The 15,313-nt window shown below is 60.9% G+C and overlaps 1 protein-coding gene across 1 annotated transcript; it reads right to left on the reverse strand.

Moving 5' to 3' along the window:
* Positions 1-343: 343 nt before the first annotated feature.
* Positions 344-9,972, reverse strand: MYLK2 (myosin light chain kinase 2). Its single transcript, XM_014955695.1, has 12 exons — positions 9,874-9,972; positions 7,073-8,880; positions 6,613-6,941; positions 5,665-5,770; positions 5,353-5,446; positions 5,071-5,180; positions 4,374-4,515; positions 4,007-4,077; positions 3,631-3,759; positions 3,087-3,239; positions 2,574-2,706; positions 344-2,074 (listed from the first exon to the last, which is right to left on the reverse strand). The coding sequence occupies exons 2-12, from the start codon at positions 8,821-8,823 to the stop codon at positions 1,994-1,996; spliced, it is 3,099 nt and encodes a 1,032-aa protein (XP_014811181.1). The 5' UTR covers positions 8,824-8,880; positions 9,874-9,972; the 3' UTR covers positions 344-1,993.
* Positions 9,973-15,313: the final 5,341 nt, after the last annotated feature.

A 15,313-nucleotide genomic window follows, 5' to 3' on the forward strand; every position in this document is an offset into this window, starting at 1 on the left:
CGGGCAGCCAACCACACCCCCCCCCCCCCCCACACAGACACACTGTGGGGCTGCACAGCCCTGCCTGGGATTCACCAGGTGGTCCCTGTCCCCAGCACAGCCGGGCCCCCCTCTGTCCCCTCTACCCTGGGGATGAGACATTGCTTCCCGTCCCCCCCTCACTTATCTGCAGCCCTCAGACCGCAGCTGCACAGCCCATGCAAGCAGGAGCAGTGGCCCAAGGAGGGGGTCAGAAGCAGCCCTCCCTGCCCCCCAGAGAAGCAGGGCAGGCACAGGCTGCAGACAGACCTGTACATTTATTTACAAGAAGGCGAGAGCCAGGCAGGACTCCAGCATTGGGCAGGACCCTGTGAGCATTGTCCCTTGCCAGGTGGGGACGAACCCAAAGTCCCTTCACCCGCTGCAGCAGGGGCTGGGGGGGCTGGTGCCTCCCCCTGTCTCTCCCTGGTGTGTTTCCAGCAGGCACAGAGGGCACAGGCGGCCCCGCAGCAAACACACAGCCCTGGATTGGGGGTGCTCGGCCACGGCAAAAGGCAAAGCTGGAGGGCAGGGGGAGCCTGGGACGCCCTGCCAGCCCCCCCATCCCCTCCCACAGCAGGCAAGGCTGGAAGCTGCAAAGCCTGGGGTCTGCCCGTCCTCTGGCAGCAGCGGGGAGCCCCGAGGGGTGCTGGCAGAGGGGAAGAGGTATGGGGTGAAGCAGAGGAGCGGGGGCAGCACCCGCCTCCCCCGGCCTGGCCGGTCCCAGGGAGCCCCCGCACATGGTGGGGGGAGCTGGCGGCCGCAGCCGCCGACCGGCAGTTCCTGTGTGTTGGTGGTCGGGGCCGGAGTGATGCTCGTGGGAGCCGGGGAGCGCGGCCCAGCTGCTCTGCATTAGGCCGCCTCGCTCATCTTGATCTGGCGGGGACGGGTGAAGCAGAGGTTGTGTTTTTCCCCCGCTGGCAGAGCCGAAGGGCAGGGAGGGCAGGAGGAACACAAAGGCTCCTTCTTCCCTCGCTGGCTCCCAGCTGGGGATGCTGCTGGAAGTGTGCTCATCGCTTCCTCCCTTCCTGTGCGAGCAGCAGCTCGGGGCCAGCTCCGCTCCCGCACACCCGGCCGGCCAGGGAGGAGGCGCTTCGGCACCTCCGGTGCCATAAGCACCAGGGTGAGGGTCCACGCCTGCCTTCGGGCATCCCCATGCCAAGCCGTGGTGCTGGGAAGGGAGGCCGGGCAGCTCGGGGTCCGGTGAGGGCAGGGCAGGGCTGCAGCATTTACAGGCAGAGCGAGCGAGTCTTGGGTCCAAGGTAGCGGCAGGCACGCAGGGCAGCCCAGGCAGCGGGGCTCAGCCCGGGCCAGCCTTTCTCCTCTGAGGACATGGGAAGGAAGCAGGAGCAGAGCAGAGGTGCTGTGGGTCGGGCATTGTGCAGCCAGGCCAGGGATGAGATCAGAAACCACTGCTCAGGACCAGGCTCACAGTCCAAGGAAGTCCAGATGGAAGCATTAGCTGGATGGGAATGGGTAGGGCTGGAGCCCCGGAGGGTGATGCTGGTGTCCCCAGTAGTGGGTTCCCAGTGCAGCAATGCTGCCCAGGGTGGGCTGAGCTCGGCAGAGCAGCTCCACAGCAGTGGGTGCAGGTGAGGAACTTGGTGGGGTCCTGGTCCCCGAGCAGTCCCACAGCTGCTGGGTGCCAGGGCAGGGTGGCAGCCCCAGGAGCCATGGCAGAGCAGGACCCATGGTGGCGGTGACAGCATGGAGCAGGGTTGCAGCACACACTGCAAGGTCCAGAGCAGCCATCTGGCAGCAGCACAGGCAGGGAGGGGGCTGCATGGCTCCAGCCCATGGCCCCTGTGGTGGGAAGTGGGCAGGGGCCAACCCCAGCAAGGTCCTGTTTCTGTCCAGAAGCAAGACTGAGGAGGGACTTGGACATGGCCCCAGGAGGGGGCTCGGCAGCCCCTCTCAAGCGATTCCTCTCTGGCCTTGACTCACACATGGCTCAGGCTCCCCCGGGGGCCCCTGCTCAGACACCCAGTGCTGTCAGCGACCCCGAGCTGGTGATCTTCTTGAAGCGGTTGGCAGCACACACCCCGATGAAGTTTTTCTGTAAAAGGGGAAGAGGACAGATGCTCATCCTACCATGAGGGCTGCAGCTCTGGAAGCTGAGCCAGATCCCTCTCACGGGGCTGGTGAGGAGCCAGGCTGGGGAGTGGGCAACCACCCGGGCACCCATTCAGCTGGGCTGTGTGGGAGGGGAGCACAGAGCAGGGGGATGTGCAGGGCTGATGCTGGGCATCATCCACTATAGTCTGTCCCAACACCACTCCTGCCCCTAAAAGGTGCTTTTTAGATTGGCTCAGAGGAGACCAACACGAAGGCACCTATACTTGAGGGGTCCCACCATGGGAACGCCCACACAAGGACCTTGATGCTGGAGGAGCCTTTTCTCCAGGTTCAGGGGTCTCCGGCCCTTGTGCCCCGACAGTGAGACAGAGCCAGCCCAGATGCCATCCACCAGTATGGGCAGAGGCTGGCAGTCCCCCAACCAGCTCCCCCAGATATCACTGACTCCTGTCCCCATGCCAGCCCTGCACCCCACGCACCTTCCAGCGCCGTCGCATGACGTATTTCTTGAGCAGCACCTGGGACTTGAGCCGGCGGTTGCAGCGCTTGGCTTTTTCTGCCAGGTTGTTGAGCCAGGGATGCTGCAGGCACTGGCCAGCACTCATCCGGGCACTGGGGGCAAGAAGAGCCTGGGTCACCCCTGCTTGAGCCCCTCTCCCCCAACCACCCCCTTCTCCAGCCATCCAAGAGCCTCAAAACTCCAGAAAACTGCAGGAACCAGCTGGAGGGTTGTGCCCAGGGACTGGTGGGGCTGGGCAGGATCCCGAATGGTAGAACATGTCCTGCTTAGAGCAGGTGACCCTGGAGAGACATAGGGCTCTGCTGGGGACAGCCAGCAGCCAAGGCAGGGCCCCTCAAGGATCATTTGGCACAGGACATCAGTGGATGCTGTTGGTCCCAGGGTAGAGGACAGTATGTGGTACCCAAGGATGGGACACACAGCTCTGGAGATGCCCACCCCAGGACCCCTACAGCTGCTGCTGGCCTCGCACCTTTTCTCCTTGATGATGAGGTTTGAGACAAAGTCCTTGGCCTCGTCAGAGACGCTCTCGAAGGTCTCCTCATCGAAGTACCAGTTGGCAGCCAGGACATTGTTGAGCGTTTCCGTGTCGTTGTCACCCAAGAACGGGGAGAGGCCGCTGAGTCTGGGGGCACAGGGAGGGGAGGAGTTGGGTACCCTCAGGCTGTGGCATCTCCAACCCTCCTCCAGAACGGAGCAAACCTGGCTGGGGCTGCCCTGGGGAGCAAAACAGGGTGGTCCCAAGCAGGAAGGTGGTGTGAGGCTACTTGCACCATGCTGAGTGTGTGCATGAGCTGTTCCCTGCCTGCACACAGGGGCACAGACACTCCTTGGCCCCACTTGCTGCCCCCCAGCCCCACCTGGCCATCTCCTCATCCAGCACCCTCCAGCAGTCCACCAAGCAGTTGGGTGCCATGTATATGTATGGTTTGGGAATGGCTCCATGCCTGGGTGAGCTCTGGCCTGGCACCCTGGCACAGCACTGGGTTCCCCCCCCCAGCACAGCTCTGACGTACAGCATGTAGGTGATGACGCCCATGCTCCACATGTCCGTGGAGTAGGAGACCTGCTCGTAGTTGACCACCTCAGGAGAGAGGAATTCAGGGGTGCCAAAGTTCACCTTCAGCTTCTCCTGGGGGTTGTACCTGCAACCGGGGTGGGTCAATCAGCGGGGGGGGGACAGGCTTCTCCCCCAAACTGCTGCCCCCCTCCCAGCAGATGTTGCCCTCCCCAGCACTCCCATATCAGCCAGGAAGAGCTGGAGCTGGCAACCATGGCCAAAGTCACAGCCCAGAGCAGATCCCAGGGCTCCCAACACACCAAGGGCATGCAAGGCTGAAGGGTGGGAGAGGGACAGTGAGGAGGGACAGAGTCGAGAGGGGAAGATTGCACCTTCGAGCCAGCCCAAAGTCGATGATCTTCACCATGTGCCCGGTGGCAGCGACACAGAGGATGTTCTCAGGCTGTGGGGACAAAGAGACCATTGTCCCACCACCAAGAGGGGATGTCCCCAGTGCATCTGGGTCCTGTGGCTGACCTGTGCCAGACTGATACTGACTTGCAGGTGTCCCTGCCACAGCTGGCCAGTGCTGGGGACATGCTGCTCTCACAGGCACGGCAGCTCTTGGGCCAGCACACAGCGCTCTTCACTGTCTGCAAACACCCACTGTCCTCCTGTGCCCTGGCTTCCCACATCCCCACAAGCAGCAGCCAGCCCCTGCTGTCACCCCCAGCCCCTGCTGACACCCTGGCCCAGCACCTTGAGGTCAAGATGGAGGACACGCATGTGGTGCATGAAGCGGATGCCCTCGCAGATCTGCCGGACGAACACCATGCAGTCCACCTCCGTCAGGTGGTAGTCATCATCGATGATCCTCTCGAAGAGCTCACCACCCTCCACGCTGCGCAAGGACAGACCGCAGGGTCACCTGGGGCTCCCTGTCCCATGCCACCTTCCTGCAGAGCCCCCTGCCCACCCCAGGGCCCTCCAGGCCAGCCCCACCATGGAGGTGCTGGTGTAGAGGCTGAGCACAGCCACGATGGGATGCATGTGTGCTGGGATTAGACAAACCCCCCGCCAAGGCAGGCACAGGGGCATGTTATCCAGGACATCCCAACTTCACCGGGGTTTGTAGAGCAGATGAGCCCCAGCACAGCCCCAGCCTCCCTGGAGCAAGTGGGCAGGGGGAAAAGGAGCTGTGTGGGAAGAACATGGGTCATCTCTACCCTCAACACAGCCGTGCTGTCCCAGCCAGGCAGAGCCCAGGGCTGCCTCTGAGCTCACTGTGAGACGATGAGGTGCCCAAGAGGGAATGGGTGAGGTGAGGGACGTTCCCTGGGGCCAACACCTTCTGCTTGGTCAGGGACCGGCCCATCTGCCCCATCCCTGGAGCACCCACTGCAATGGTGCTCCTCACCTGGCATCAGCCCCCACACAATGCGACCCTGGCACTCACAACTCCATGAAGAGAATGATCTCCCGGGGCGTCTCGATGGCATCGTAGAGCTGGATGAGGTTGCGGTGGTTCAGCTGGTTCATCACATCAATCTCCAGCAGCACCATCTCCTGCACAATGAGCCCCATGGTGGTGAGGGGTGTCAGCCCTGGCCAAGCCACCAGCACTGGGACAGGCTGTGCCACAGCACCGGGCACAACAATGCCACCCACCATCTTGGCCATGCCACTTGCTAGTGGCACCATGGCCAGGAGAAGCCCCCCACCCTGACGTTGGTCAGACCTTGTCCTTGGCACCCTGCTTCCGGATCACTTTGGCCGCCAGCTTGAGCCCCGTCTGCTTCTCTGTGCATGTGTGAACTTCCCCAAACTTGCCCCTGGGGAGGGACAGAGGGAGAGATGCCCTATGCCATGAGCTGCCCAGGCTTCTGGGGACCCCCACACTCCCCTCTCCATCCATCCTGCCTGAGGCAGCAACCCATCACGGCCAGAGAAGTCCCGTTGACCCAAAACCATTTCCCAAGGCTGGATGACCACCCGGGACAGTGCCAGGGGAAAACGGGGCATCCCACATCCTCCCCAAACCCCTCCTTACCCTCCCAGGATCTCCTTGGAGCTGAGGTTGTACTGGGAGCTGACGCTGGCAGATCGCAGGGTGACGATGCGGTGTGAGAAGGGCGCAGGCGGTGGAGGGACATCATCTGCCCAGAGAAAAGGGTCTGGAGTGAGAAGAGGAGGTGCCCAGCCGGGAGACCCCACTGCTGGGCACCCTGGGGTGCCCCAGGATGGGAGTACACCCCGGTGCAGGGTGAATGCACCCAGTGGCACAGCCCAGCCAAGACTGTGGGTCCAGGATGTGGCCAGGTACCCCGTGCCCGGCTGAAAATCAGGGTCTCCCGGCTGTTGAAGCACGGGGGGAGGCAGCATCCCCTGACGGGTCCCTCGCCACTGCTGCATGGCACCCCACCGCATGGCACCCCTCCTCCCCACCGCATGACACCCCACCGCACGCTCCCCACCATCCCGCGTGTCACGCTCGCCCTCTCCAGGCCACGCTGCTGTGTGTCACCCTCTCTGGGCCACCACCCCTCCAGGCCACCATGTCCTTCTCACCCTCCCAGGATGGACCCCACACCCGGGGCACCCCAGGCACCCCATCCTGGGCCACCCTTCCTGGAGCCGGCCTCACAGGGAGTCCCACCAGCACCCGCTGCTCCCCCCCACCCCAATCCCTGCAAGGACAGTGGTGCAGGACACGGGGACACTCTGTCCCTTGCCACCAGCCAGGCGGTGGCTGTCACTCCCCGGGCTCCTCTTCCTCCCGGGCAGCCCCAGGCCTGGAGCAGCCCGGGGAGGGGATGCGACGCATTTAGCCCTGTTTACAGTGAAACAGGAGCTCGAAGGCCACCCAGCAGGCGACCAGCCAAGAGCATGAGCCAGCAGCATGGGAGGGCAGCGCAGGCAGGGCCATGGGGGACCCCAGGCTGCTGCCCCACAGAGGGTCCCGGGGTGCAAGGACAAGGCAGGCACCTCCCGGCCTTACCCAATATCTCAAAAGGGTCTTCCTTCCCAAAATCGGGGGTGAGGTAGGGGCTGGGGGGTGGCTCTGCCTGTATCGAAGACGGTTGCCACCCAGTACCAGGCTGCTCCGCAGCCCCGACGGGATCAGGGGGCTGCCCCACAACGCTGGGCAATGTCCTCTCCTGTGGGGTGCCAGGGCTCCCCACAGGGATGGGGGGCTCCGGGGGCTGCAGGTCCCCTGGGGCTGGTGGGGCAGGGCCAGGCTCTGTTGGACCCTCTCTCTGCTCCACCGCTGTGGTCTCTTCTGGTATCATCTCCATCGCTGCCGCCTCCACCCCGGGCTGCTCCTCCCTGGAAGCAGGAGCAGGAGGTGAGCAGAGCCCAGCAGCCCCCCAAGCCCAGCACCCACCCAGAGGGACCCGGGGCTCCTCTGGGGAACAGCGAGGAGAAGGGGACCCCATCCCAGGAGGGTGTGGGGGTACCTTTGGCAGGTGGCTGGGCAGCTCAGGCTCTGCAGCAGAACCGGGCGCAGGGTCTCAGAGCCCCTCCGATGCTGCTGCTCGTCCGTCTCCTCCACCTTTGCTGCTTTCTTCCCTTCACCCTGAGCCTTCACAACAGCCATGGCTGCTGTCTCTGTGGGTTCCTCCCCTCCATTCCCAGCCTCTGCAGCAGTTGGGGGGGCTTCCACCTTTGCAGCTTTCTTCCCTCCCTCCTGAGCCTTTACAGCAGCCGTGGCGTTCTCCTTTGCAGCCGCTGGGACTTTCTCCTGTGCAGGTTCTTCTTTGCCTCCATTCTTAGCCTTTGAAGCAGCTGTGTTTTTTTCCACCTTTGCAGTCTTCTTTTCTCCATCCTGCACCTTCGCAGCAGCCACAGCTTTCTCTTTTGCAGGCTCTTCTTTGCTTCTATCTTGACCTTTCTTTGCAGCTTGAGTTTTCTTTGCTGCTGCCTTCTCTCCATCTTGAACCTTGGCAGCATCTGGAGTCTTCTCTTTTGCAGGAGCTGTGGTTTTCTCCTTTGCAGGGTCTTCTTTGCCTCCATCTTGAGGCTTTTTTGAAGCTGGAGTTTCCTCTGCCTTTGCTGCTGTCTTCTCTCCATCTTGAGACTTGGCAGCATCTGGGGCCTTCTCCTTTGCAGGAGCTGTAGCTTTCTCCTCTGCAGGCTCTTCTTTGCCTCCATCTTGAGCCTTTTTTGCAGCTGGGTCTTTTTCTGCCTTTGCTGCTTTATCCTCTCCATTCTTAGCCTTTACAGTAGCTGGAGCCTTCTCCTTTACAGGCTTTTTATCAGCTGGGGGTTTCTCTGCCTTTGCAGCTTTCTTCCCTCCATCCTGAGCTTTTGCAGCAGCTGGAACCTTCTCCTTTGCAGCGGCCGTGTTTTTTTCCTTTGGAGGCTCTTCTTTGCCTCCATCCTGAGCCTGTACTGTAGCCAAGGCTGTCTCCTCCTTGGGCTTTGCCTTGCCTCCTTCAGCCTCCGCTGCAGCCGGAGCCTTCTCCTCCGTGGGCTCTGCTTTTCCACCACCCTCAGCCTCTAACCCACCGGGGGCTTGGTCCTTCCTGGGCTCATCCTTCCCTCCACCCTGAGCCTCTGCTGCTGCTGGAGCCTTCCCCTCCACAGGCACTGCCTGCCCTCCTTCAGGCTCTTTCCCAGCTAGAACCTTCTCCTCCCTGGGCTCATTCTTCCCTCCATCCTGAGCCTCTGCTGCAGCTGGAACCTTCCCCTCCATGGGTGCTGCCTTCCCTCCTTCAGGCTGTGCTGCAGTTGGAGCCTTTTCCTTCCCAGACTCATTCTTCTCACCCTTCCCTCCATCCTGGGCCTTGGCAGCAGCTGGTACCTTCTCCTCCGTGTGTGCTGCCTGTCCTCCATCATGTTGAGCAGCTGAAGCCGCCGCCTCTGATGGCGCTGCCTTCCCTCCATCCTGAGGCTCTGGAGCAATCAGGGCTGTCTCCCCCACAGGCTCAGCTTTCCCTCCTCCAGCTTCTCCTGCAGCCTTCTCCTTTCCAGGCTCTGCCTGTGCCCCATCCTGCCCCACAGCAGCAGCCGGAGCCTTCTCCTGCCTGGGCTCGTCCTTCCCTCCGTCCTGCACCTTGGTGGCAGCCGGCACTGTCCCCCCTTGGGGCTGGGCAGCCTGGGCAGCCGCTGGGACTGGCTCGGTTGTGCTGCCGCCTGCTTCAGGGGGGGCCATGCCACCAGCCCCCCCAGTGCCGGGCACGCTGCCCGCCCCGCCACCCGGCTCCATCGGGACTCTCCAGGCAGGAGGCAGCTTCCCTGGGGTGCTCCTGGTTCAGCAAGTCTCCTGTGGGAGAGAAGACAGAAGCTGAGGGCTCCCCAAACCCAACGCCCTGCCGAGGAGCACAGGGAGATGTGGGGCAGTGGCTCTGCTCCTGCAGAAAAGGGACGAGCTGCTGCCACCCAGCCGGGCGCTGTGCCCCCGCCGCTCAGTGTGTGGCACTGAGCCGGGGGCCCCACGTGGCTGGAGGTCCCTTGCACCATCCCATTGTGCCCCGGTGTCTGCTCGGCGGTGACTGATCGATGGCCTGACGCCGGCACCTGTCGCTGCCACGGGGTCTCCGGCGTGTGAACAGCCAGCGCGGTGCGGCCAGGCTGCCAAGTCAGGGCCACGTCCCCCCATGGCGGGGCAGGAGATGGCATCTCTGCCCCCAGCCCGGTGGGGTGGGGGGATCAGGCGAGGTGATGCTCCCTGGCATGGCCCCACCACTGCCCACCCCGAACCACACGGGCAGGTCCAGCTGCACAGGCAGAGCCCCGTCTGCTCAGGGGTCACACAAACCCACAGCCCCAAAGGCCACCAATGCTGCCCGTTGGGCACCTCAGCTCCTGCCCTAGTGGTGCCCACCAAGGGGACCTGTTGGTGCTGCCCGTGAACCTGCACGAGCTGCCACCCCGTTCCCTCCAGCCCAGCATCCGATCCCCAAATCCCCACTCTGATCCAGTCTCCGCTGCCCGTCCCTGCCTCCTCCCCTCACTCTGTCCCAAAACACCCCCCCTGCGCAGCCTGTGCAGCCATCCAGAGGTTGGGATAGCCCAGGCCTGGAATAAACCCACCAGCGACCATCCCAGCAACAGGGGAGTCACTTGCTGGTCTTACTGGGAAAGGAACTATAAGCAGTTGGCTCCCAGTTGAGCACTCCCAGGTCCTGCAGCTCACCATGGGGAGACTGTGGGAGCTGAGGTGTTCCTCCTGGGACTGGGGGCTCTGCTCTCCCCAGTATCCCCCACCGCCATGCCCCGAGCGGGTGGCCGTGGGGGACCCCCCTGTCCCCTTTACCTGGGTCCCGGTGCGGAGGGCGGTCAGGAGGGCAGCATCCGCAGTGTGGCAGCGCCCGGAGGGAGCAGCCTCTTCTATCTGGGGTGTAACGGAGCCGGATTAGTGCGGGCAGAGGAGGATCCTTTACAGCAGCGGGAGCCATCCCGCTTCGCCTTTCCCAGCACCTGTCACTGCTGGAGCCCGTTCAAAGGACACGCCACTCTTCCCTGTCCCCCCGCGGGCCAGGGAGGCGCAGACACAGCACAGGGGATGGAGCCACAGGGAGGGCTGGCACCGGGCACCGCAGCACCCCAGAAACATCCCAGGGAGGGGTGGGGGGAGGCAGTTTGGCTGAGCTGGACATGGTCCAAGGGGGCCAAGCGCTTCCAAGGTGCCCACAGGTGACATAAGGCAGCCACTGGCCACCCCACGGGGATGGTGGCGAGGAGCAGCTCAGTGATGGTGCTGGCTCCCCCATGCCACTGAGCTGTGGCTCTGCCCATCGTCACCAGCCCTTGGGGAGAGCATCCCCAAAGGACCCCGCACTCCACGATGTGGCACCTGCTGGTCCCCGAAGGAAAAAGTGACACCAGCTGTGAACCCAGTCAGAGGCTGCAGCCCCCTCCAGGAACCAGTTAAAAGACTCCAATTTCCTGGAAAATGAAGGGTTTGGGGCATCAGGGAGAGAATCAAAGGAACTGGGAGTCTCTGCTGGAGGGGTCAGACTATGGTTCGGTGCTGCAGGGGCATCACCAGCCCCTGCTGAAGGTGCAATGTGTGCTGCCAGGGTGCTGCACCCCAGAGCATGGCATCAGGGACTGTGCAGGGCTGAACCTGGGCATAGAAAACCCCTGGGGAAGGGGGTACCGGGGGCTGCGCTGTGCCAGGGGATGCAGAGACCATGGGCAGAGCTGGGCAAGGGCACAGCCACACAGGGTCCCAAAGCTGATGGATTCCCAAGGGCTATGCCAGGTTTCCACCTGGTTCCCCTGCCCAGCAGAGCCCTGTTTACTTTAAATCTTTGAACTTTAAGATGAGGAAAGCCTTGCTCACCAAGGGCACGCTGCTCGGGTTGCTGCTGGGGGCGGAGGTGGGCAGGAGGGGGGAGAATTTGCAGGAGGAACCCCCGGTAATTGGACCCAGCCCTCCCCGGCCAGCTCTGCCAGGCGAAAGCACTCCAATAATACCAACTATTAAAAACCCAGAACACCCATTTATCATGTCAAGGCAGCAGGAATGCCAGTGCAGAGGAGGAAGGGCTTGGTTCCTCGCCCGCAGCTGGTGCTGCTTTGGAGGGGACAGGGGAGGCTGCAGCTCGGTGACAGGAGATAAAGCAGTGAGAGCAGCTCACAGCAAAAGAAGAAGAGAAGGCAGAGGCTGCTGGGGGACAGGCAGGTGCCTGCACTGGGCACCCCCTCCCAATCACTCCATGTTACCCCCAGCTGGGTGCAGGCAGGGACACCCTGCTCCTCCACAGGGCTCCACCGGCAGTTGGGGCAGCGAAGGGCTGAGCGAGCACTGGCACTTGCTGGGAAGAGGGACTCTCCCTGGGGCTGAGCAGGGCTGGCTGGGTGCCCTCAGGGAGGCTGAGATTACTGCGGGCTCCCCCAGCCTCAGCCCCTGCCAGCTGACGGCCGGGTCTCTCCTCTTGAGCTCTCCAGCCCACGGCCACGTGGGGCTCGAGTCCTGCCAGACACCGAGCCTGGTTGCTCTCATATGGGACTCGCACACGGCCGAGCTAAGGCGACCAGCACGGATGGCAGCATCCCAGGAGCAGTGCTCACCTTGCCTGCAGCATCTTCCAGGAGGATGTAATGCTGGCCGGGCAGGGGAGGGGACTGGGCTGCTCCACGTTGCCAAATCTCAGCTCCCATCCAGGCACCAGCTTCTGCACACCCTGTGCTGGCTTTGCTGGAGGAGTTGTGGTTCACATACGGCATTGAGAGCAAGACAAGCCAGGATGGGGACATGCCATCCCCATGTCCTGGAGGTGCTGCTGTCCTGCCTGGCCCTGGGCAACTCCCAGGGGGAGCACAAAGGCCCAGGACATCACGTATATGTGAGTGACCAGCAGGGCAAGACTACAGCCCTCCTTCCTGCTGCAGAGGAGACCACCAGTGAGCAGCGCAAGAGGAGAAACAAAAGGTCTCCCCAAGCCCTTTCCCTGTCAGGGGCAGCAGCCTAAGGCCAGTACATGTCTCACCCATGGGAGAGATGCTGCTCCAACCTCGGGGGGCAGCTGGAGAGCAGGGGAGTGAGCCAGGGCTTTTATGGCTCACCCTGATCTGGCCAAGGGACCCTTCCCACCTCCCCTCCTGCTGCAGCCTCCAGCCCTGACTCGCAGCCCCACTGCACAGGCAACCCCCAGGTGCGGTTTAAGCTTTGGAGAAAGTGGAACTTGTGGCTGGAGCTGTCTCCTCTGGAGCCCAGCTGGTCCTAGACAGCAAAACTAGCAGCACAGGCATCCACCACCACCTCAATGCAAGAGCAATGCTTGCTCAGCTGGACGCAGCCAGGGCTTCTTGAGCTCTCCCATTCCAGCTTCAGCAAGCCCAGCTTCTTGCAGGACAACCTCCCTCTTCCCAAAATCAGGGGCAGGGCATGGAATGTGATGAGAACCAAGAGGGATCACGCAAGGGCAGGCACACAGCTCCTACCAGCAGTGCTGATGGTGTTGTGTATGTGTAGAGGTTGGAGAATCATCAGCACCCATGAAACCCGTTCCTGGCACAGCCGCTGCTCCCATGGCGAGTGGGAGTCCCCCCAGCTCAGCCTCTGCAGGACACACCAGCAGGAATAACTGGTGAGACGTCGTGCCTCAGGCAGCGGGGACTCTGCCCACCGACTGTCATCGCCAACGTACAGTTTGGAATTGTCTCTCCCCTCCTCTGGCCAAGGGCTGCCGGGCACCTGGAGGCCACCAATGCCACTCGAGGCACGCACTGCCACTTCTCCGCCAGCCTTCAGCTCTGCGCCCTCCCGGAAAGCCCCAGGTAGAAAGAGGACATCTACTCAGGGGAGCGGGAGCCCATGTGCCACAGCCGTGCCCCACAGAAGGTTTGGTGCAGTGGAATCTGGGATAAAATTCTCCAAGGAGGGCAGGAGCTCCTGTCTGGAAGGCAGCCAGCCTTCCCGGGGCACTCGCAATCTTTCACGCTCACCGAGAGTCAGGGTTGGTGTCCAGGGGTGAAGCCTTAGGACAAGGTGAGGAATCAAAGTGGAGAGTGGGCACCTGGGTGCTGGGGAGCCATGGAAATGGTTGTCCAAAGAAAGTGATGGATGTTGAGCCCTACAAGACAAAAATTCATCTGTAGGCAAAGAGAAATAAGCTGAAGACAGTCCCCTCATGAGAAAGATGTGTAGTTCTGCATGAAGGGCAGGATTTCAGATGCCTTGGTCCAAAACTCCATACCCCAATGTCCAGCACAGCCCTACAGATCTCTGCAGAGGTTCCTCAAGCTGAGGTGGTGGTGGTTGTTTTTTATTTTTTCTTCCTCCCCATTCAGGAACTTAAGCCAGAGTCTACGTTGGCTGCAGCTGGAAAACAGCCTGTCCTGGGCATATCTGGCAAAGCGTCAAGCACGCCAGTTCCCTAGCTACGCGGTTGTCACAACTTGGGCAGCACACTTTAACCTTTATGCTTTTCATGGGTAAAGGGAGGCTTCTCTGAGCAGCCAAGCCCTGCCTGTTCTCCAGGAAACCCTATACCCTGTCTAAATCGAGCAGCAGGGCAGGCGAGAACAACATCCCCACCTGAATCCCGGCCATACCCTGTAACACAAGCCAGCCAGCCTGCTTGTCCCAGTGGGGACTGACCTGGGCACACAGGCAGCAGCTTAACTGCTTCCATCAGCACCCAGGACTTCCCCCGATGAGCTCTGCTTGTGTCGTGACAGGTCCCATCAAAGTGAAGGGAAAAGACAGGGAAAAATCCCAACACCATCAGAAGAGCTTCCAGAGCCATGCAACACCTCAAGGACAGCGACGGGGCCAGCAGTGACACAAGGGAGCACTGAACATGGATCCAAATCCCATGCACAGGCTGGCCCTGACAGCAGCCAACAAGGTAGCCCAATAGTTTTGAGAGTATCATCAAGCCTTTTCATAAAAATAGTAAGATCTTGCCATTCCCAGCTAACCTTCAACATAAAAATCCAGAAAAGCTTTGTCTGCCTTTTAGTTCCATCTCTTCAGCAAATTACTTTGGTAACAGCTGAACTAGAAATGCATCAGAGAAAGATTTTGGATCCAGCTCTCCTTGATCAGTGTCTCCTCCTTCCAGCCCCACTTGCTCTGAAGGCACACTCATAAAGGTGAGTTCTTGAATACAAGAATGTTCCTGCAAAACCCACACAGCAAGAATATAGATTTTACACCAGTTTGTCAGCATACCCTCCCCCTGAAGGCGTGTGCTGAGACAGCACTCGGTTAAATCCCAATCTGCTCCAGTCCTGTAACTTTATTCTCTCACTTTAAATCTCCTGGGACTGTGAAAATCAGCTGCCCCTGTATCCTTGTTGAAACCTTAGCTGAACCCCATCCCCATTAACATTCAGCTCCTCCAGGACACTCATCATTTACACATTTTCTAGGCTAGAGCAGTTTTTCCAGCGTGTCAACACTTTCCCCCTAATGAAGAGGGCAGGTTACACTGACCACCCACCACCCACCACCTGTGACAATCCCCTGGATGACTCCGAGATCTCTGCCAAACACCAGACACCCTGGCAGGGCATGGCAGCCCGGGGCTCCCTTTTGCTAAGACTGCAGTGTATGAGGAATATAAGAGGCTGTGCTGGCGGGAAGAGGTAATATCTGTTATTAGACCCAACGATACCCTTAGGGAAAAAACTGATGAGCTGTCAGGCATACAAACCCTTCCTCAGGTCTCCAGCTGCTCCATCCTTCAGGGATCGATATCTGCTCCAGCTCAGCAGCCTTGTTATCTTGCTCGCCTTTACATTCTTCCCCAGCTCATCATCATTCAGGCTTTTCTCTGACTCGCCATAAATATTTACTGCTCCTGCTGCCCACACGCTGCCTGCTCCGGAGGAGCTGGAACTCCAGGCTGCAGCAGAAGTTCTCTTGACTGCACATTTCAGGTCCTGCCGTGTCCCCATCCCGCAGATCACACAGAACAGCTCCACTGCAACAGAAATGGTCAGATCCACACAGATTTTTCTCAAGAGGATGGTCATGAGCTCCCCTTGCTCCCAGTCAATCCTGTAAATTGTGCATCAGCAGAGCTGTCAAGTTACCTGTGACAAACAGCCTTGGGGCCAGGCTGCTGCTGTCAACAGTCCCTCGTTACCCTCAGCCCAGCGACACGGGGCTACCCGCAAAGTCAGCACAATGCGGCTGAAGGCATCCTGTGTGACTGGGTTCAACTTTCAGGCCCAGTTCTGCCACCACCATGTAAAGGTCCTCAAGAGAAAGGAAGGAAAATCCAAAACCTCGGCAA

Source organism: Calidris pugnax, unplaced genomic scaffold, assembly GCF_001431845.1.
Source record: "Calidris pugnax isolate Ruff unplaced genomic scaffold, ASM143184v1 scaffold50, whole genome shotgun sequence".
NCBI classification, from domain to species: domain Eukaryota; kingdom Metazoa; phylum Chordata; class Aves; order Charadriiformes; family Scolopacidae; genus Calidris; species Calidris pugnax.

What these genes read in the sequence shown, in the direction of transcription:
- MYLK2 (XM_014955695.1), bottom strand. Translation starts at nt 8,823, where the DNA reads ATGGAGCCGGGTGGCGGGGCGGGCAGCGTGCCCGGCACTGGGGGGGCT. An exon ending in AGCAGGGTGCCAAGGACAAG is followed by an intron (nt 5,181 to 5,352) that starts GTCTGACCAACG and finishes CTCATTGTGCAG; the next exon opens with GAGATGGTGCTGCTGGAGAT. An exon ending in GACTTTGGGCTGGCTCGAAG is followed by an intron (nt 3,760 to 4,006) that starts GTGCAATCTTCC and finishes CCCCGGTTGCAG; the next exon opens with GTACAACCCCCAGGAGAAGC.